General features: G+C 36.0%; 1 protein-coding gene across 1 annotated transcript in view; it reads right to left on the reverse strand.

Annotated features, from left to right (window-relative positions):
* PCDH7 (protocadherin 7) overlaps positions 1-23,280 on the reverse strand; it is a 37,985-nt gene extending 14,705 nt beyond the window's left edge. The window contains 2 exon segments of the mRNA XM_053704073.1: positions 19,515-20,531; positions 20,533-23,280. Coding sequence (XP_053560048.1) covers positions 19,515-20,531; positions 20,533-22,608 — 3,093 coding nt within the window. The 5' untranslated portion in view covers positions 22,609-23,280.
* Between the last annotated feature and the right edge of the window lie 449 nt (positions 23,281-23,729).

The following is a 23,729-nucleotide window of genomic DNA, read 5'->3' on the forward strand; positions in this document are numbered from 1 at the left end:
ATGGAGCAGATTAGCTGTGATGCAGTGTGGCTGACTTAGTGCAGGCTGATATGAGCCCCTATAACCAGCAGCATAATTGGATGTGTAGTCTCCATGTTTGCACTAGAACTATAATTCCCTCCATACTGTATGGAGTTTAGAGCTAGTGCAGGCAGCCACAGGATGTGAATGTGCCCAGTAGAATATGACTCACCAAGGCAGTACAGGTGTGGAAAAATGAGTCAATAAAACTCATTAATCCTGCAAGTCTTAATCTTTGAGGCAACACGACAGCAAAACCACTTGGTAAAATAACTATATCCTGTAGTATAGCTGTATCCCTGTTTAAAATGACCACCGCCATATTAAAAAAATACAATGTGACGGGCTACAGACTAAGGTTGTCCAGTCAGTCTTTTCAAATGAATGACCATAATGTTTTTTTTTTTCAAAATTACAATGTTGATGAACAAATTAAAAATATATATTTCTATATAAACAGACTTAAAATAATAAGTTGTTTAACAAGATATATGACCAAAATAATTAAAAAACAAAACTTGTCTTGAATTAAAGGGATAGAAAGGTCAAAATTAAACACAGCTACATACCATTCACATAATTTAGATATATTTTGAAAGAGCTCCAGTGAATATTGCTAAACTTTTAAATACAAAGAATATTTCCTACCTATTACTAGTATTATTCATCGGAATGTTGGATCTGTTTGATAGCGGAAATGTGACTGCAATATTAGAAAGCATTCCATGGACTTGATTCAAATATCTGCTTCCCTGAAAACCAGTGAAACTATTCAAAACATTCTGATTGAATAAAATTTGGCGAGGACTATTCACAATTCCTCATAAAAACTTACTATACTAATAAAAAATGAAAGGGACACTAGATAAAGTGTAATCCCATCAAAATGTTGAATTAAAAATACAATACAATATTACAATCTATATGAATTATTTTTTTGCCTGCTATTGCAGCGATTTACTTTGGATTTGTATTTAAAATATTTAGTTATTCATAATGAAACTAATTTGCAAAATATTTTATTATTTATTTTGTCCCCTTTTCATTTAATTTAGCACTGACAGTTACTATTTTTAATACTCAGAACTTGAAATGCACTCTGCTGACTTCTCAAGACTAACTCTGCTCCATACATGTCCCTTATTGGATTTAACTGATAACAACTGCAAACCAATACATTTTAAACTAACTTTATGATAGTGGCTAGCCTAATAGTCTGCTGACTAAAGCCCAGATTGGCTACTCCAAATAAGGCAAAATGGTGTATTGAGTTTGGCTATTGATAAACACATGCAGAAAAACAATGTTAATGATATATATAGCAACACAACATAATGTATTGTAATTACAAGGTGTTTACTGTAACATTAGAGATACTTGAGAATATACTAGCTAAAGGGATTATTTTATTCCAAACTAATGCAATTTTAGTTTAGTGTGTCAAAAGTAAAATGGCAACTCTACATTTATATAAGAATGGGTGAATGTTTTCATACATTCACTGAAATAATGAATGTTGTTCACATTTGTTTGTCAAGAAGGAATAAAGTTTATTTGTTTGGCATTCAACATTCATGTTTGCAAACAAATGTTGACTTTCCATGTAAAGAATATAACATTTCAATATTAAATGTAGCATTTAAATATCCAGCGTAGGCCTATTCTATGTTACATTTAAATGTTCGGTAACAATTGTTCTAAAGAAACATCAGACTATCACTAATCCAAAATCAATGATCACTGTGTGTGAGAAAACTGTACACTACATTGACATCAATCACTATTTAGTATTAAAGCAACAAAATAGTATATTGGGTCAGTACAGCAACAGCATACTTGCAATTTGCAACACAAAAAGTGTTTAAAAGAAAAGTTGCTTTTTGCTTTTTTTTTAGCACAGAGATCAGCACCTACACAGTTGTTGATCTGAAGAAGATTGGTAAATATGCTTTTGTGCATGAGGGTGATTGACAGATAGGCTAGTGCACACTATGGGGGGTAGTTATCAAGCCGTCAACCTCAAATACGCTGGAATTCCGCAGCGTATTTGTGGCGAGGCTGATACGCCTTAGTTATCAAAGGCTCGAGACCGGCAAAAGTAGAATTTTGTGACGTAAGCATCGATCCGCCGGACTCCGTCCGACACAGATCGATTCTTACGTCTCTCCAGATGTTCCGCACATTCTCACTACTTTTGCTAGTTATCAAAAAACTAGCAGGTACGCTCGGCACTTTTACGGCCCAGCGTACCTGGTTTTCAATCCGCCACCCCTGGAGGCGGCGGATCCCATAGGAATCAATGGGAGTCTGACCATAGCGAAAGTACAAGTTCGCTGCTGACAGACATCCCATTGATTCCTATGGGAGCTGTCTACACCTAACACCCTAACATGTACCTCCGAGTCCTAAACACCGCTAATCTGACCCCCCCTACACCGCCGCAACTAATAAAGTTATTACCCCCTAAACCGCCGCTCCCGGGAGCCCACCGCAAGCTACTCTATACATATTAACCCCTAAACCGCCGCTCCCGGAGCCCACCGCAACTATAATAAATGTATTAACCCCTAAACCGCCGCTCCCCGAACCCGCCGCAACCTATATTAAATGTATTAACCCCTATCCTGCCCCCCCTACACCGTCGCCACCTATATTAAATGTATTAACCCCTATCCTGCCCCCCCTACACCGTCGCCACCTATAATAAATTTATTAACCCCCTAATCTGTCCCCCCTACACCGTCGCCACCTATAATAAATTTATTAACCCCTATCCTGCCCCCCACAAACGCCGCCGCCACTGTAATAAAATTATTAACCCCTAAACCTAAGTCTAACCCTAACCCTAACGCCCCCCTAACTTAAATATTAATTAAATAAATCTAAATAAATTAACTTATTAACTAAATGAATCCTATTTAAAACTAAATACTTACCTTTAAAATAAACCCTAATATAGCTACAATATAAATAATAATTATATTCTAGCTATCTTAGGATTTATATTTATTTTACAGGTAACTTTCAATTTATTTTAACCATGTAAAATAACTATTAAATAGTTATTAACTATTTAATAGCTTACCTAGCTAAAATAAAGAGAAATGTACCTGTGAAATAAATCCTAACCTAAGTTACAATTACACCTAACACTACACTATACTTTAATAAATTATTCCTATTTAAAAATAAATACTTACCTGTAAAATAAACCCTAAGATAGCTACAATATAATTAATAATTATATTATAGCTATCTTAGGATTTATATTTATTTTACAGGTAACTTTGTATTTATTTTAGCTAGTTAGAATAGTCATTAAATAGTTATTAACTATTTAATAACTACCTAGCTAAAAGAAATACAAAATTACCTGTAAAATAAATCCTAACCTAAGTTACAATTAAACCTAATACTACACTATCATTAAATTAACTAAATAAACTACCTACAAATAACTACAATTAAATACAATTACATAAACTAACTAAGTTACAAAAAATAAAAAAATAAGTTACAAACATGTTAAAAATATTACAACAATTTTAAGCTACTTACACCTAATCTAAGCCCCCTAATAAAATAACAAACCCCCCCAAAATAAAAAAAATCCCTACCCTATTCTAAATTAAATAAATTTCAAAGCTCTTTTACCTTACCAGCCCTTAAAAGGGCCATTTGTGGGGGCATGCCCCAAAAAGTTCAGCTCTTTTGCCTGTAAAAGAAAAATACAACCCCCTCCAACATTAAAACCCACCACCCACATACCCCTAATCTAACCCAAACCCCCCTTACAAAAACCTAACACTAATCCCCTGAAGATCATCCTACCTTGAGTCGTCTTCACTCAGCCGAGCCACCGATGGAACTGAAGAGGACATCCAGAGCGGAAGAAGTTAATCCTCCAAGCGGCGCTGAAGAAATCTTCCATCCGATGAAGTCATCATCCAGGCGGCGCTGAAGAAGTCTTCGATCCGGCCGATGTCATCTTCAAAGAGGCGCTGAAGAGGTCTTCTATCCGGGCGAAGTCATCTTCCAAGCCGGGTCTTGAATCTTCCTTCCGCCGACGCGGAACCACCTTCTTCACCGACGGACTACGACGAATGACGGCTCCTTTAAGGGACGTCATCCAAGATGGCGTCCCCTCAATTCCGATTGGCTGATAGGATTCTATCAGCCAATCGAAATTAAGGTAGGAAAAATCTGATTGGCTGATGGAATCAGCCAATCAGATTGAGCTCGCATTCTATTGGCTGTTCCGATCAGCCAATAGAATGCGAGCTAAATCTGATTGGCTGATTGGATCAGCCAATCGGATTGAACTTGAATCTGATTGGCTGATTCCATCAGCCAATCAGATTTTCCTACCTTAATTCCGATTGGCTGATAGAATCCTATCAGCCAATCGGAATTGAGGGGACGCCATCTTGGATGACGTCCCTTAAAGGAGCCGTCATTCGTCGTAGTCCGTTGGTGAAGAAGGTGGTTCCGCTTCGGCGGAAGGAAGATTCAAGACCCGGCTTGGAAGATGACTTCGCCCGGATAGAAGACCTCTTCAGCGCCTCTTTGAAGATGACATCGGCCGGATCGAAGACTTTTCTTCAGCGCCGCCTGGATGATGACTTCATCGGATGGAAGATTTCTTCAGCGCCGCTTGGAGGATTACCTTCTTCCGCTCCGGATGTCCTCTTCAGTTCCATCGGTGGCTCGGCTGAGTGAAGACGACTCAAGGTAGGATGATCTTCAGGGGATTAGTGTTAGGTTTTTGTAAGGGGGGTTTGGGTTAGATTAGGGGTATGTGGGTGGTGGGTTTTAATGTTGGGGGGGGGGTTGTATTTTTCTTTTACAGGCAAAAGAGCTGTTTTCTTTGGGGCATGCCGCCACAAATGGCCCTTTTTAAGGGCTGGGTAAGGTAAAAGAGCTTTGAAATTTATTTAATTTAGAATAGGGTAGGGCATTTTTTTTATTTTGGGGGGGTTTGTTATTTTATTAGGGGGCTTAGATTAGGTGTAAGTAGCTTACAATTGTTGTAATATTTTTAACATGTTTGTAACTTATTTTTTTATTTTTTGTAACTTAGCTTTTTTTATTTTTTGTACTTTAGTTAGTTTATGTAATTGTATTTAATTGTAGTTATTTGTAGGTAGTTTATTTAATTAATTTAATTATAGTGTAGTATTAGGTTTAATTGTAACTTAAGTTAGGATTTATTTTACAGGTAATTTTGTATTTCTTTTAGCTAGGTAGTTATTAAATAGTTAATAACTATTTAATAACTATTCTAACTAGCTAAAATAAATACAAAGTTACCTGTAAAATAAATATAAATCCTAAGATAGCTATAATATAATTATTAATTATATTGTAGCTATCTTAGGGTTTATTTTACAGGTAAGTATTTATTTTTAAATAGGAATAATTTATTAAAGTATAGTGTAGTGTTAGGTGTAATTGTAACTTAAGTTAGGATTTATTTCACAGGTACATTTCTCTTTATTTTAGCTAGGTAAGCTATTAAATAGTTAATAACTATTTAATAGCTATTGTACATGGCTAAAATAAATTGAAAGTTACCTGTAAAATAAATATAAATCCTAAGATAGCTAGAATATAATTATTATTTATATTGTAGCTATATTAGGGTTTATTTTAAAGGTAAGTATTTAGTTTTAAATAGGATTCATTAAGTTAATAAGAGTTAATTTATTTAGATTTATTTAATTAATATTTAAGTTAGGGGGGCGTTAGGGTTAGACTTAGGTTTAGGGGTTAATAATTTTATTACAGTGGCGGCGGCGTAGTGGGGGGCAGGATAGGGGTTAATAAATTTATTATAGGTGGCGACGGTGTAGGGGGGGCAGGATAGGGGTTAATAGGCTTAATATAGGTTGCGGCGGGTTCATGGAGCGGCGGTTTAGGGGTTAAACTATTTATTTAGTTGCGGAGAGGTGCGGGATCAGCAGGATAGGGGTTAATAATTTTATAATAGAGGGCGACGGTGTAGGGGGGGCAGGGTAGGGGTTACTAGGTATACTGTAGGTGGCAGCGGTGTCCGGGAGCGGCGGTTTAGGGGTTAATACATTTATAAGAGTTGGCGAGTAGGGTCTAGGAGCGGCGGTTTCGGGGTTAATACATTTATAAGAGTTGCGGCGGGGGTCTAGGAGCGGCGGTTTAGGGGTTAGTAACTTTATTTAGTTGCGGGGGGCTCCGGGGGGCGCCGGTATAGGGGGTAGAACAGTGCAGTTTAGTGTGAGTGCTTAGTGACAGGCTAGCAATAAAGCTGGGAAAAAGCCGAAGGGCAGCGAGATCGGATGAGTGATAACTGTCACAGTCCGCTGCTCATCGCCCCGCAGCTTTTTGACAGCTTTATTTGATAACTTAGGCGTATTTTTTCAGGTCCGCGGCGGCGAAGGTAGGCGAGCTTAGGCGGGCGTATTGGGCCGGCGAAGTCAGAAAAGTAGACGGCTTGATAACTACCCCCCTATGTCAGCACCAATCAGCACATACCTAGGCTCCTACCTTTTTAAGTACCCTTCATTAATTATAAATAGTGATTGGTGTGCTTGTGTGTTTTGAAAAATAAAGTCCTTTTTTGTGTTCCTAGTAATAGCCATGATATTATGTGAGACTTTGCCTTCATTTTAATAGTGTGGGATCCCCCCCCCCCCCCCTATGAAAATGCGTGAGCGTACATGGAATTTAACAGATCTAATAATATATTGGGTTTCTCATTTTGGCTGCACTGGCAATGCAGTAATAGTTGAGTTGTAGTGTCTCAAAGGCCTAATTAAAACTACTTGTTTCAACTGTGGGTAACTACAATATATCATCCGGTACCTGACAGTAGCAAAACTGATGCTGAAGCAATCGGGCTGGGATTTACCATTGTGTCTTCAAATTAAGTTTACATATTTCTCACATAGAATATGTAGGATGTTTTGTCCAACAAAAAAAGGAAATAGAATTTTAAAACCAGCAGTAAATATTCTTTAACGCTGAGACAGTAATAATATGCATTGGAATAGAATACCCTACTGTCTATAACCTATTTATGTTTTTATATATTTCTTTTCCAGATCATATTATTTCTTTATGAATTCCAATTTCTTCACAAATGTACTATCTGGTAGAACTTAGGTTTACTGAACCGGCTGCTCTTTCATACAAAAGAAGGTAGGATTAATATGTCCCTTTAAGACACAGCTGATACTGCAGTAGTAACTCCAATTATAGTTTGCAACTTACTAAAATATTGAAAATATTGTTTAAACTTCTATTGAAACATTCATTGGCACAATAAACTATCTATTTATGTTACTTAAAGGGCCAGTCAACGTTCAAATTAAAGGGACAGTCAACACTTCCGTTAACATTATTTGAGATAGAAATATAAGAACCGAAGATCCGCCTGCACTATACCCCTTCTGCCATGCCGCCTTGCTTCTGTAGTAATCACTTTCGCTAACTTGTCTAATACCGGGTAAATATGGCAGCCGGACTCCCCCCACCGTTACGTAGCTGCCTTCTTCTTCAAATGATCATCAAATCAGAATCCAGTCCTCGGACAGAAATTGCAAGCGCGTGCATTACTACAGAAGCAAGGCGGCATGGCAGAAGGGGTATAGTGCAGGCGGATCTTCGGTTCTTATATTTCTATCTCAAATAATGTTAACGGAAGTGTTGACTGTCCCTTTAATGTTACATAATTCTGCACTATTTGCAAAATTATATAACATTAACCTAGCGACGCCTGCAAAAGAAAAAAAGGATTTTAAGGCTTTAACCCCCCCCCAACCCCATACTTACCTTCTTCACCAGCTTCTTCTGGTTTACTCCTGTGCTGGGTAAAGCAGCCGACAGCTTTACCCAGTGTGGGAGCGTGCTACATGTAGTTCAATGGCACGACCTGGTGCTCTGTGATTAGACAGCGTGCTCGTGACGTGCTGTTGAAAAAAACGGAAGAGCAGTAGAGACTAGCGAGGAATGTAAGTACGGGTTTTTGGGTTTAAATCTTTAAAATCCCTTTTCTTTTGCAGGTTTCGCTAGTTTAAAGTAACATTATTCTGCACATATAGCAGAATTATGTAACATTAATTTGAACGTTGACTGGCCCTTTAAGTTTTTATGTTTGTTAATGAAAGATTTACTACTACCCTGTAATTTCAGTATCTAAGATTGTTCATAAATAAGATAGCTGCAGAAGTGGTACAGGCTGGAGTATAGTAAATAAGAGAAATACATACGATTACCATATATTTACCATGATTTAATCATGCTTACTAGGCCAAGGAGCCAGACAAGCTTTGGAGTGTTTTTGTCTCCCTACAGGCAAATTCCCACCTCATTACTGCAGCTCTTTCCGGCTTCATGAATACGTTACACTGTTATGTAGACAGAAAAGCTCTGCTATTACTGGGGAGTGGGCACAGTTGAACTTGCTACTGTTATTACGTACAAGGCTGAAACGTGCCAACTAAAGGGTATTCAAATTCTAACAAAAGGGATTATCAGATGTATATACTTTTTAAGAGATATATCACAGTTAAACCTACATAAGAAACTTGTAGCTTTGCTCTGTTGCATCTTAGAGGTATTTATTTACTTTGGACACTGATTGTTAAAGACAAACGTTTTACTAGCAATAACAACGTTATTTCAGAAAATAAACTAATGCATGAGAAAAGTGAAGTAAAATCTCCTGGAACAGACAAACCTGTTCTGCTTTAAGGAATTAGATACAAATACAGTTTCAAAAAATTAATTTATTCAAAGACAGATTTCTCATTTACTACACGGTCATAGCACGGTTCAGTTCTTGAAAATCACTCTTAATAGTTCTCGGAAACAATTTTACACAAGACTGTTAATAATGCCTTGTAAATAAGGAAAGATCAGTACAAGTAAATGTCATTGTGTGTGTGTGTACTGTGAGTTTAATATATTTAGTTTGAGTGTAGTGTGTGTGTATATGTTTAGTATGAATGTAGTGTGTGTGTGTATATATATATATATATATATATATGCATATATGTGTGTGTGTAGTGTGAGTTTAGTATGTTTAGTGTGAGTGTACTGTGTGCATATGTGCAATGTGAGTGTAGTGTGTGCATTTGTATATGTGTAGTATGAGTTTAGTATGTTTAGTGTAAGTGTGTATATGTGTAGTATGAGTTTAGTATGTTTAGTGTAAGAATGAGTGTGTATATGTGTAGTGTGAGTTTAGTACATTTAGTGTGAGTGTAGTGTGAGTTTAGTATGTTTAGTGTAAGTGTGTATATGTGTAGTATGAGTTTAGTATGTTTAGTGTAAGAATGAGTGTGTATATGTGTAGTGTGAGTTTAGGTACATGTAATGTGTGTGTGTGAGATTATGTGTAGTGTGAGTTTAGTATGTTTAGTGTGAGTATAGTGTGCGTGTTTCTGTATGTGTAGTGTGAGTTTAGTATGTTTAGTGTGAGTGTAGTGTGTGTTTCTGTATGTGTTGTGTGAGTTTAGTATGTTTAGTGTGAGTGTAGTGTGTGTGTTTCTGTATGTGTAGTGTGAGTTTAGTATGTTTAGTGTGAGTGTAGTGTGTGTGTTTCTGTATGTGTAGTGTGAGTTTAATGTGCGTATACAGGATGGGGAGCTTGGATAATCAAAATCAGAAAACAGCATGATTAATATTTCTGGAGAACCTTCTGGTATTAGTAAAATTAGAAAGGACAAGCTCACAATAATAGCTCAAGTGAATACAAAAATTATTTATTTACATGATAGGGCAGATTCCTTTTGTAAGTGTGTCACCAAATCAGTGATGATATTCTAAAAGCATTGTCTTGCACGCCAATGGTACCTTTTTTAACATTTAAAGGGACATTACAGTGAATTTCTGTTATAAATCTATAAGATCAACAAGTAAAGTGTAATTGCTGATATGAAGTATGGAATCATAAGAAAACTCTAAACCCAACCAAACTCAGCAGTCTTAAATAGTAAGATTACAATTACACACTAGAGATTGTTGATACTAAGGTGATGGGACCATATGAAAGTAATTTATATTTAAAAAACATTATTAATTCAAATATGCTCTTCCTATGCGCCACCCCTGTCAGATGCTGTCAAGAATCCACTGGGTCCAAGTATAGAATCAGCCCTGGTGGTAGAACAGAGGCAGAGTGCCAGCAAACCTGTTTTAAGTGCCACCTTGTCACTCATGCCATATGTTCACCACCTTTGACATACAGGAATATGTCAGTATCGCTGAATGCCTTCCATTTCATATATCTCTTAAGAGCTATGGACGGTATAAGCTGAAATACTAATCAGTGACTTCTGGACCGACAGTGAGCTTGGGATCGCTGGCTTATAGTTAAAAAATGTAGTCATGAGAGCCAACAAATTAAAATGTAAGAGCATGCATCTTGTCTCTCCCTCTCGTGCACGTGCATACATATACACATTGTCATACCTATTGTTGGTCACAAGCACAGTGAACATTCTTAAGTTTTTATACATGAAGTTAATCTAAATCATCAAAAAATATTAATGTAATAAAATTGAACACAAATATATTTTTGTGCAGTTGTTAGAAAACTGGAAAGCCAAAACTGTCACCATATAGCAAATTTGTTAAAAGGATTATTAGTTGGAGCCTAGTAAGAAAGAAGACAGATAATAAAAAATAAAAAAAAATCATGTGAGCCTCACGGTCTCATCATATAATAAATTTTAACTTCTGCATTTAGCTGATCAAGCAAAAGAAAATAGGAAATAGGAAAATGAGCCATGCAGTAGAAAAAAACACCGCAGTTATCAAGCTTTGCCTTAATGTCACCTAGGGGACTTCTGCTACATACCAATTTTTGGACTTCATCCAGACGATAAGGCCCACATGCAGAAATCAAAATAAAAAAGTTGACTGGAAAAGAAAATGTAAACAGTAAAAATATGCACAAAATAAAATAATAATAATATATGATTACTAAATGTTTAAAATAATTTTGTGGAGGTGTAAACACGACAAAAATAAATATGATGATATAACAGAGTTTTAAAAAAATAAAATAAAAAAAAATGTTACTAAGAAATTGAACAGCAACTTTCTTTCCCTTTTCTGCAAGAATATCTTTGAAATTTAAAAAAGCGTCTTAAAAATTTTGAGCAATATGTCTTGTGTCTTTTTACTTAATATTTGACCGTGAAAAAATAAACAGACTGAAAACTTAGGACTCTACATTGTAGCCACAACAAATACTACTTACTATAGATTATGCACATATGAAATATTGCCATATAAAAAAACTACTGCACTAGACTTTTCCATGCCACTTTAATTATGTAGATAAATATACTATTCATCTACATAATGACAAAGATATTTTAAAGTGGCACACCCATGCCTCAGTCCTTTTATTTGTATCCTTCCCAAAAATGTGCCGCTTTAAAAACCCTTTCCACTCAAATATTTGCTCTGAGGACAGTTTCCACTCAAAGCCACATCCCTCTTTAAAAGCACTACAGTTTATTAACACTTACATTTTTAGAGTTACAATGCACACATAAAATTACATTTAAAGAACAAACCTCTTAATTTGTTAAACATCTAAAAACAAACATACAAACAGCAAGTCTGTATGGCTACCATAAAGATATAATACTAATTTTATTTGTACATTTTCATATTAGTGAAAGACTCCCACAACAAAAATAGAAACGGTTATTGTCAGCCAAATAAAACAGTAATATTTTAAAAGGTTTTAAGTCCTTACTAAGCAGCACGTAAACTACTACTGTGATAATTTATTCACATGAGAGTAAATTTATCAACATCAATTTAAAAACTGGCATATGTTGTTTGTGATATTTTTTCACACATTTAAAAGGTAAAACCAAATTGCAGGGAAAAGGAAGCAATATGCCAATTTACCTAAATTAAACAAATTATCGATTTGATGATATAGAAAATGTTGAAAAAGCAGACACAGTATCTCTTCAACTAAAATATATAACTTGCTTGTATAGTCCCCTAAATGTATGTGATCAAATCTACTCTAAGCGGCATATTTTTATAGCCTAAAAAGCCAGAGTGTCGCATTGATTTCAAATGAATTCATACAAACACACACATACTATATTTAATTTACTAATTTAAATTAATTTTGTTTTACAAGTTGATATATTGTTAAAATCATGACCTGTTATTAACCAAACTTATGTAAGATGTCAATGACTTTGTTATACTAATACAGATATTAAAAAATACAAAATTTGGTTACATCATTATCGCCCACTTCTGCACTTCTGTGTCAAAATAGAGCTGTGAATTACTTTCGTTTCCCTGTAGAGCAGTGATGGTGAACCTTGGCACTTCAGATGTTTTAGAACTACATTTCCATTGATGCTCGACTGGACTGCAGAGGGCCTAAGCATCATGGGAAATGTAGTACCAAGGTTCGCATCACTGCTATAGAGGAACAAAGAGATGGTTAACTCAGTCAATAAGTTATAGTACAAAATTATTTTTTGTGTCAGGACTTCATCCAATTTTGGATTAGAGAGATAAAGGTTTATATTGCTCAAGACATGTGCAGGCTTAAAATCCTACCTAGGTATGCTTTTTAGGATAAAAGAGCACAAAGTAAATCTGATAAGTAAATTGGAAACTTTTTTCCCTTTTTCTATCTGAATCATGAAAGTTTAATTTGGACTTTTATGTCCCTTTAAAGTACAATTTGAAGCAATGCAGCCAATCCGAAGGCACACTACAGGTTTCTATTGTAAATATAAGTTCACTCTCCTGTTGTTTGTTCTCTTTAGTCTTCATGAATGAGGTTGTGGGTGTTACATACTCCAGTACACCCGAACATATTTTGGGGTGACTAGAGCTTCAACATTGGATCATTATAGTATACGTTATTGCAGTTTATATGTTTCAAACCCTGCCCCCAGGTGCTACGTTCCTACACTAAGAAGGCCATTATGATGTGCTGCATGCTTTGTCTACATTGTGTCAGGTAAACAGTAATTTATCTAAATATTTTACACAGAGATTCACAATAATAATAACAACCTATGAATGACCTTTACACATACAAAAGAATACAAAGATCAAATAGTTGCCATGAAGACTGCAAATAAATTATGTCTAAAAGGAAAATGGAAACAAGCAAAATATGTACAAACAACAACAAAAAGAAAAATATAACAGACTTGTGATATTTCAATTTAAAAAAAAAAAAAAAATCAATCTGGGCCATACCTAAACCACACTGGGCCCCAGGAGAAAGGTTGTGGAGCCCACCACCATATTAACAAGGTTCTTTGTTGCTGTTTGCAATCAAGTAAATGAAAGAAGAGCTGCTTCTATGTGACTGAGTCATCCTTGGCTCTTGTTTAGTAAGCACCACAGGATATACACTTGTACAGCCTTCCTGTACAAATATGGTGGTAGAATGGTGGAATCCATGCACTTTCCTTCAACGGTGAGTGCTGTTTTTCACGGGGCACATACAGACATAACTACTGATTACATGGCCAGATTTGCCCTTTAGAGGTCTGGGCTCAGTCTTAATTGAGACAACTGTAGATACGCCCCTGTACCCAATGTTCGATCAGAGAATACTAGTTTACATCACTGACAAAGAACCGCTTGTGATATTATCTTGCATCTATTACAGGTACAAAATATGCAATAATAAATAAATTGTACTGTTCTAAAACGTTATTTTTAACAAGATCAGGTGTGTTTATGATTATTATCCCTATGTGTACGGTATCCCTCACCTTTCCAATTACACAAGTGGTAGAAAATAAATGTGCGTCATCTGATTCCTGCAGTAATCTAAGTTATTCAAAGTTATGCTGACGATATATTTATATATATTTACAGCTCACATTTTATAGATCACCTGGTTTTAAAAAAATGAAAGAAATGTGAAGAACAAGATAGAGCTAGTTTCAGAGTAGGCTCAATATATCACGCTGTACAGATACTGAAGTTCACCCCTTTGGGAGAATTTTAGTAAGTTGACTAATGGGTAAAAAAATGAAGCCTATATCGGCCATCTCCTTCATTGCTGACAATACACTTTTGCATGGATAATTCAACCGTGTTCATCACCATACCAGAGCTCCCCTGGAGAACAAAATACATTTGGCTTCATTCTGAAGCTACAAATCTATCCCATCTCCTTATATACATAAGGGTGAAAAAATATCAGGTCTATTACATATTTCTTCTGGGTTAAATAATATTATAGTTAGGAAACATACTTAAAGGGACACTGAACCCAAAATTTTTCTTTCGTTATTCAGATAGAGCATGCAAATTTAAGCAACTTTCTAATTTACTCCTATTATCAAATGTTCTTCATTCTATTGCTATCTTTATTTGAAATGCAAGAATGTAAGTTTAGATGCTGGCCCATTTTTGGTGAATAACCTGGGTTATTCTTGCTGATTGGTGGATAAATTCATCCACCAATAAAAAAAAAGTGCTGTACAGAGTTCTGAACAAAAAAGAAGCTTAGATGCCTTCCTTTTCAAATAAAGATAGCAAGAGAACAAAGAAAAAATGATAATAGGAGTAAATTAGAAAGTTGCTTAAAATTGCATGCTCTATCTGAATCATGAAAGACAAAAATTGGGTTCAGTGTCCCTTTAATTACTGGAAATGATAAAATAGTCACTGACAATAGACTAGTCGTACTTATATGTCTAATGTCTAATTTTTTAAAGGGGCATTCTACTAATTGCACTGTATTGCAAAAGACCTGCATACAAAATAAATGTTTCAAAAGTATTTAAAACTGTTATATTGTTAATGACCTACAAACAACTTTAAATCCCTAGTATTTATTATCATATCTCCCTTAATTTCGACCAGATGGGGCTAGCTGTAAAGTACACCCACTGTTATAAGTAATCATATAGCTGGTCTAGGCATTTTGCAGCATTCAGAAGAAAACCATAGATACAGAATTTGCTTTTTGATATCTCTAGGGAGTATGGGGCAAGCACAATGTTTATACACAATATTAATAATTGACACCTACAATGTCTGTTTACTTAATTCATTGATTGAGGTGTCTAAAAGATTTCTAAAATACTGACCAATTGATTAAATATATGATTCCAGTACTATGAAATATTAAGGCCATGAAGCCCACAATTTGTATTTAATGAATCAGTGTTAAACAACTTTCCAATTTATTTATATTATTTAATTTGTTTGGTTCTGTTGGTATCCTTTGTTGAAAAGGCTACCTAGGTATGCTTAAGAGCAAAAACACATTACTGGGAGCTAGCTGCTGGTTGGTAGCTGCACATATATGCCTGTTGACATTGGCTCACCAGAGGTGTTCAGCTAGTGCATTGTTGCTCATTTAACAAAGGATACCAAGAGAATGAAGCACATTTGGTAATAGGAGTAAACTGGAAAGTTATTGAAAAAGGTATGCTCTATCTGAATCAAGAAACAAATGGATGCAATGTCCCTTTAATGTTAAGACATTGTGTGCTATAACAATCAATATTCAAACAACCTTGTTTTAAGTCCATCTGCCTGCATAGAAGAAAACATCATGCACAATAATAACTTCAATTTAGTCATTTGAATGATGCTTTGTATTGGTGACCTTGTGAAATATTTATGTCAGAAGTCTCAGCAATTAGAATGCAAATAGTTCTAATTTCCAAATAAAACTGATCATAGCTTCATAATTTATAGCACAGTCTTTAGCATATTTCTGAATTCTATTTGACTATGCATTTGCTATAATCAGCACAATATTTGTACTTAAGCCAATGTCAAGCCCCAACACCATTTTAGATAATTGGAAAATAAAAATATTTAAAGGGACATTAAATGGGTAGAGGGGGATTCATACATATAAATATATTTTGTGCATTAAAAATAAAAATGTTAAAATAGTTTATTATGAATCTTAAATTAAAAAAGTGCATAAGTTATCCCAGTGATAGAAACTCTGGCTTATAAGCAGAACTCCCATAGCCTTATTAGTAGACTGGGAGACTCTCACAAGGTAATACCATTTTATTGCAGCAAAGAAAAAAAATGAACCTTTAAGACAGAGATTGCCATTGTGTCAGCAAATACTTTGAAAAAGTTAAAAATATATAAGTTTTCCAATCATGTAAAATGCTTAGACTTTCAGGCATGTACATGTGTGGTTCTTCTTAGATATAAAGAAATGCAACAACATATCAGCAATCTGGGTGTGTAGAGCAGAAAAGGACACCAGTTCTTACTTGAAATTCACCCCTCAGGTTTGCCTGCAGCACTGTATGCGTCACTGGTTAATACCCTCCACACTGTTGTTCACCCAAACACATTTTTTGGCACTTGTAATTAAAAGTTAGCTCTCAGGTTTGCAGTCGGGCAGTCTGCTTGTCAAAATGTTGTTATTAAACTTTAAACTTTTGCTTTCATGATGTCCTTTGTATTTACAGAGATGGAAATGTCAACCATATTGCAAAAACATATTGAACATTTACACCCTTCTTGGAAAGTTAGTTTTGCAGGTTTATATGTATAATGTATAATCTTGCATAATGCAACCGATTTTGCTTATCAAAATAAATGCATTAGAACAGTTATTGTGAAAAGTATATGCAAGTTAAAGGCCCTTTCAGCATACGTAATGAATCATTTTAGTCTTAACGTTAATGCAGTGAAAACCCCTAAGGATTTATAATGCATTCTCTATATCTGGATGGATGTTACACACATAAAATTGAAGATAAAAATAAATACTATATAAACAAAAATGTCTGAATAAATGATATATGTAGTAGTAGCATAATAGAAAAGGGTTTGCATTTCACACACTCACACACATTATACACACATAAATATGTATATATATATATATATATATATACACATACACATACACACACACACACACATTATATACACACACACATATATATATATATATATATATATATATATATATATATATACACACACATTATACACACATAAATATGTATATATATATATATATATATATATATATATATGCACACACACACACACAAATATATTTAAATATTTATCTCTTTATGTGTGTGTGTATAGATAGATAGAAAGATAGATAGATATACGTTTACATACATACATACACAAAAACAAACATACACATACAATTTTATATATACACATTATATATAAACACTTTTAATCATGTTAACAGAATTATATGCACAGTTTTGTAAACAGAAATGATTTTCCAAAACCAGGAGCTTGTGGTCACTAAGATGTATCACTTACTTAGTCTAATTACACTAATAGCAGTGGATATCAGTTTACACAGCTCTTCTACAGATTAGGCACTCCCTGAATTTGTGTATACCTTTCTTCTTTTTTTTTTTAGTCCTCCATATTCAATATTCAATCACCATTGCAGTAACTTTTAGCTACTTGATTCAAATAAACTTTTAATTTTCATGAAGTGTCCCACTTCATTGAAGTTTTATTTCAGGCAAGTTACTGAGATATATATAGTCTGTTATGCATATAAGCAAAACAAATATATATAGAAGATAAAAATATGATTATGACTGATGTTTGTGAATTCCACATAATCCCTGATTTTATTGGTGAACTGTAAATAAAACTGAATATTTATTTTGGAAAACAAAACATCTGACTGTAAAATAATTATGTAAATTTGCAGATACAGCATATAATAAAAATGAGTCAAACTTATAGATTTCTGATTTTGCTCAGTGTTTGCTGTGAGGGCTGCAAAATAACATAGTGCAATGATTTCCTTTGAAATATTACTTACAATTCAGCTATGTCTAGTTCAAAGAATGACTGGAAAGGTTACGTCCTAAAAAAGTGATTAAAAACACTATTGGTGTTTGGGGCAAGCCCTTAGACATCACACAGAAAGGATATTCAAAGACATAAATCTTACATGCTGCACATCACCATAGTAGCAAGATAAATACTTGTAAGCAGGCTTAACCAATAATAGCACTTTATTAAGGGCTGATTATATATATTTGGCCAGGCTTCAATATCTTATTTTCCACTTCCTATATAGCCTTTCATGGAGGTTCTATTCTTTTTTAGTAAATTATTTGGGGAGACTAGTGAGTTTGTTAGTGAATCTAGCTCAGTATATCTGGTGCTTCCTGTAGTATTCATGTTGTTACTTTAGCCCTGGGAAATGTGAACAGTATTCTAATATTCACTTATGAAATGTGTTTAGGGGAGTATATTGTCTTTGCCTTGTGACTGCCAGAAAGGGTGGCACTTTGCCATTATAATGCACTGCATTTCATGCTGGGAATCAAGGAGTTAAATTATGTGTATAATTAGAAATTACTACGAACTAATGTTACATCTGGATTTTAAACTACCTGTAAGCAAACAGTATATAAAGTAGTCTCTGTGGCTTTATAGAGCTACAGTACTGACAACACAAACTAAAACACATTGTGCCCTTTAGCATTTTTAATATAAGGCTATTGCAAAATAGCATGGTTAACATACAGACCAAAAAAAATGCTACTGTAGCTCCAAGAGAAGAGTTGTAGAAAAATTATATATAAAAAAATGGTTCTGCCAAAAATCAGCACAGTAACAAGTAACAGATATTAGCCTATACGGTGCTACCACATATTTTATGCATGGCAAGTTTCCATGCAGAAGGCCAATTTGGTATTTAAAATGTAATGTAATTTAAATATATGGAAGAATTATTATGAAATGTGTGTATTTATATATATATATATATATATATATATATATATATATATATATATATATATATATATATATATATATATATAAAACACAATACACTGCAAGATGTATTACCTTCAGTGTAGTAATTGAAACAACATTGTCAAGCGTAATATATTTATCTATATTTAGAACCAATGCATGAAAAAGAGAGAAAAAAAACACATTGTACGATGTCACAGTGACCAACACAGTAAAGCACACTGCAGACAAAACAAATGTTTCCATTAGTGGCATCAGCCTGCAGAGGTATTGCAAGTCTTTGCAAATCAGCACTATGCTATTGCATCTTATTGGCTGCTATTGTATTACACTATTAATGAAAGGACACAGCTTAGAGAACAAGAGGTATTCTTGCATATATATATATATATATATATATATATATATATATATATATATATATATATATAATCAGTATTAACATGTAATTAGCCCTGTGTTGATGAAGAGGAATGCAACGTATGCTTGCGTGGGGTCAAACATATTTATTGATAAAAAAATAGGCAAATGCAAGCAACACGCAAATGTCTGTAAAAGGCTGTATAATACTATGAAAAAATATGTAGTATAATAAAAACTGAAACATTTTAAAAGATTAACTTAAATATTTATTTTTCATGGGCCATATTTTCCTTTACAATATGATTACTGGGATCTATTGTTTTGTTTTTTTGTCTTGTATGTGATATCTTACAATTTCAACTTGTACATTTTGGCAGGGTGCTTACCTGTTTGCTGTACTTGTTATTAGTCTGACAACTGTATTCAGAACAGTGATCCGATCCAATGGAGATGTTGTCTCCTGCTCCTACAAATGTATTGGCTGGTGGTAAGTCTTGCACAACCTGGTGTTTTTTCCCAGCAGTAGGTGACTGAGGGTGAAGTTGCACAGTGGGTAGTGGAGAGCTAGATTTGTAATGCCTGGCAAGGTCAGGGCTACCGGGACCACCATTCACAGTTCTGTATCTTCCCATGCTGGGGCTGTCTGACAGCTTTTCATTTACACTGTCATATCTCTGTCCATTTGGCTTAGATGCTTCTACTGTCACTATACTACTGTACAGTGGCTGTTTAGATTTTTTATTTTTCTTGTCTTTTTTGGGTTTTTTAGATTTGTCATGCTGCTGGGGGGTAAAGAAATCCTCGTGGTCTTTTTTACCTGCTTCATAACCATTTTTATTTTTTGCTCTACAATATCTTGCCATTACCACAACTAATATAATAAGTATGACAGTCATTATGCCAGCAACGACACCAATGACTATGCTTAGCCTCTGCTTGCTCATTTCATAGCTTGGGTCGCCTGCAATATCCTGTGTTAATGGGGTGTGTAAGCTTCTGGTGATCTGGGATTCAACTACAGAGGCATTAGAGACAGTTTCATTGACAAACACGTGCACCAGAGCTGTTGTAGATTGTGAGGGCTGCCCACTGTCATTCACTTGGACCACTAATCGGTGAAGCCCATAATGCTTTGAAGACAGTTTTCCAACCAAAGATACAACTCCACTGGTAGAATCAATGTCAAAAAGCTTAAAGGGATTTCCTCCCACAATGCTGTAGTTGAGATCTGCATTGACTCCAGTGTCAGTGTCACTTGCCAGTACACTAGCAACAACAGTTCTCACATTACTTGAGGGTGGCAGCACAGTGTAGGAACTGTTGATTGGAAATGTAACTGTAGGGGCATTGTCATTCTCATCCATCACAAATAGGGACACTGTGGCTGTGGCAGATCTTGGGGGGGTCCCCACCATCTAATGCTTTTACTTTAAATGTGTAAGAAGTTTGATGCTCTCTGTCAAAAGATATAGTTGAATAGATAGTTCCTGTGTCATTTTCAATAGAAAAAATACCACTATCCTCTTCTATGAATAAACTCATCTCAGCATTACGACCTTTGTCTGCATCCATCACTGTCACCATCCCAACGGGGCTGTTAGGCTGCAGGTTTTCTTTCACATAAAATGTGAAGACATCCTGCATAAACTTGGGATCATTGTCATTTTTGTCAGCGACCTGCACTACCACTGTTGCAGATCCTTGCAAAACAGGGATACCTTTGTCTTTGGCAACAACTTTGAATTCATATCTGTCATTCTGTTCTCTATCTAAAACGATATTAACAGTTATATCCCCAGTGTCTGGATGTATAGAAAAGATCCCAGCCACAGAGGGATCCAGTGAATATGCAATTTCTGCATTCTTAGCACTGTCTGCATCAGTGGCTATTACAGTGCAAACTCTTTCACCTGGTATATTGTTTTCTGGGAATGCCACCTCCACTACTGCTTGGCTAAAAACTGGGGGATTGTCATTAGTGTCACCCACTTTTACAAGCAGTGAATTATTACTAGACAAACTGGGGCTTCCTGAATCCACAGCTACAATAATAACATTGTATTCCTTAATATTCTCATAGTCCAGTGGGGCAGATGTGTGAAGAAAATACTTTTTCTTGTTCTGTTCCCCCTCACTGTCACTTGCTGGTTTCAGCTGGAAAGGCACATCACCTACAACAGTGCAGGTGACTACCCCATTCTCACCTTGATCCCTGTCAGACACCTGCACCAAGGCTATAGGAGTGTCCACCAGTACATCTTCTGCCACATTGGCCATTCCATCCTTAACTGGGATCCTACCAATTTTTCTAATGTCTATTAAAGGAACATTATCATTCTCATCTTTGATGTTGAGAACCACTGTGGCCTTGTCTGTTTTTGGTGGCTGTCCCCTGTCCCGGGCCATAACTGTAAATCTAAGCTGGTTGACCTCTTCTCTGTCAATCCGATGCAAGACACTAAGCCAGCCAGAGTTTTCATCCAGTCGAAGTAGCCTCCTCACTGATTCAGTAGCTGCTCCAAAAACATACTCTATTTGTCCATTCACCCCAACATCATAGTCTGTGGCTTTTAATTGTAAAATGGGGGTGCCGGGAGCACTGTTTTCAGCCAAGTCTGCTTCATACACACTTTTCTCAAACCTTGGGCTGTTGTCATTAACATCCGTAATGAGAACTCTGAGGATGGATTGAGAGGACCTAGGTGGATCACCCCCATCCCTCACTCTCAAAGTTAGTTCATAAGAGTCTCTCTGTTCTCTGTCCAAAGCACCCTTTACAATGAGTTGTGGTTGCTTCTCACCATCAGAGGTATCTGCCACCTGAAGCTCAAACACACTATTCCTGCTGTCTGTCTCCATTCTCCTCTTGCCTGGGTAAATGGAGCTCTCTCCCCCAGAGCTTCCACGCCTGCTGGACACATATAAGCCTTCACTGGCATCCTGGATGAGCTCATAACGTTCAATGCCATTCCTACCAAAGTCCCTGTCTGTGGCTGTGGGCAACAAGTAGAGGGTCCCAACTGGCCGGTTTTCCTCCACAGTCAGCGTGAGAACTGGGGAAGGAAAAGTTGGGGTGTTGTCGTTGATGTCCAGGATGACCACCCTGCCCTCAAAGAGCTCCACCCAACTCTGTGAGGGTCCAATCACTGACACCTCAAAGTCTATAAAGCATTCATTCTCATCAAAAATCATCTGGCATTGGGGTAACTTCTCCCGATCTATCCTGCGGTCAGTGGTACTTAGCTCCCCGGTCATGTTGTCAATTTTGAAGAACTCAGAGCCTGACTCCAAGCTGAAGGTCACCTCCCCAGAGCCTGTCAATATCCCAATCTCTGAAGCCACATTTCCTATCCGGATATCCGCTGGCCCTTCTTCGGCCAGTCGGTACTTGAGCACCTGTTTCTGGGCTGCCAAAGTCAGTGCTACTCCCAGAAAGAGCAGGCAGCAGCCCCAACAGCTCAGAGCCCCAGCAGTCCTCATGCTTACACACTCACTTGCCCTCTTTGGATGATCAGATAGTAATACACACTTGCTTCTGCTGCACTTGTATTTCAGTACACTGTTATCCTTTCATAATGCTCTTCACTTTTTCCCTGTCTTCTTTTTTTCAGTTCATACTCACAGTTTCTGGGACAGTTTGTGGACAATAAGTCACTCTCCCCTCGGATAGGTAGGATCTCTTCTACCAGTGGCTAGATGAATAACTCGCCTCTGATTTTCTCAGTAAATGAAGGATCCGACGTGTTTTTGCTGAGCAAAGCCTTTTTCTTCCTTTTTAATTCCAGAGCAAGCAGGGTTTTCTTTATGTCTTGCAAAAAAAATAACACAAAAAATAAAAAAAAAATCCCAAAAACAATATAAAAAAATCTCAGTCACCCCAAAGGAGGTAAAAATATTTATATAAATCCTCACTGTTCTTCCTTTATGATATCCCTGGGAAAGTCAATTTAGCAGTATAATCCATGCGCTGTAGCATCCAAATGACAAGCTTCTTTGCAAAGTTCTTTATAATTAATATATATATAGAGATCAGATTAATATTATCAAGAGTTTCCCAGTGGCCAGCAGAAGCACAGAGCTCCAAGTTAGTAGTCCAGCCGCAGTCGGTACTGTGCTACCTGCATTTGCACTGCATGTGTTAGCAATATGTATCTGCAGCCCTGTGAACGATTCACAAATGATATTGCAGTCTCTCCCCCTCGCTCTTCCCCCTCTCTCTCCTCCCCCTTTCTCTTCTTGTCCCAATGCAGGTGTAGTAGCAGATTCTGTATCCCAATCAGATTCTGTATCCCTCTCCTTCATGCACTAGCATTCAGCTGCAAACTCCTCCCCTGCCCCTTTCACAGTCTCTCCCCTTGTAGCATCTTAAGGTGGATTTGTAATCTTTTACCTAATAAGGAGTTAGATAGCTCTAATGCAAGTTTTTGTACTTTAATGACAAACATGTTTCTGCTTATGTATTTATTGAATAAGCAAATAGTATGTTATTCGTCACCCTAGCAGTATTTTGAACTATAACGGTGCTTATAGTGGTTAACAAATTAGATTAAGCTTGTTTATTATAACTATGATTCTACTTTTCCTAATAGAAACCCCCCAGA

Source organism: Bombina bombina, chromosome 2 (genome assembly GCF_027579735.1).
Source record: "Bombina bombina isolate aBomBom1 chromosome 2, aBomBom1.pri, whole genome shotgun sequence".
NCBI lineage: Eukaryota > Metazoa > Chordata > Amphibia > Anura > Bombinatoridae > Bombina > Bombina bombina.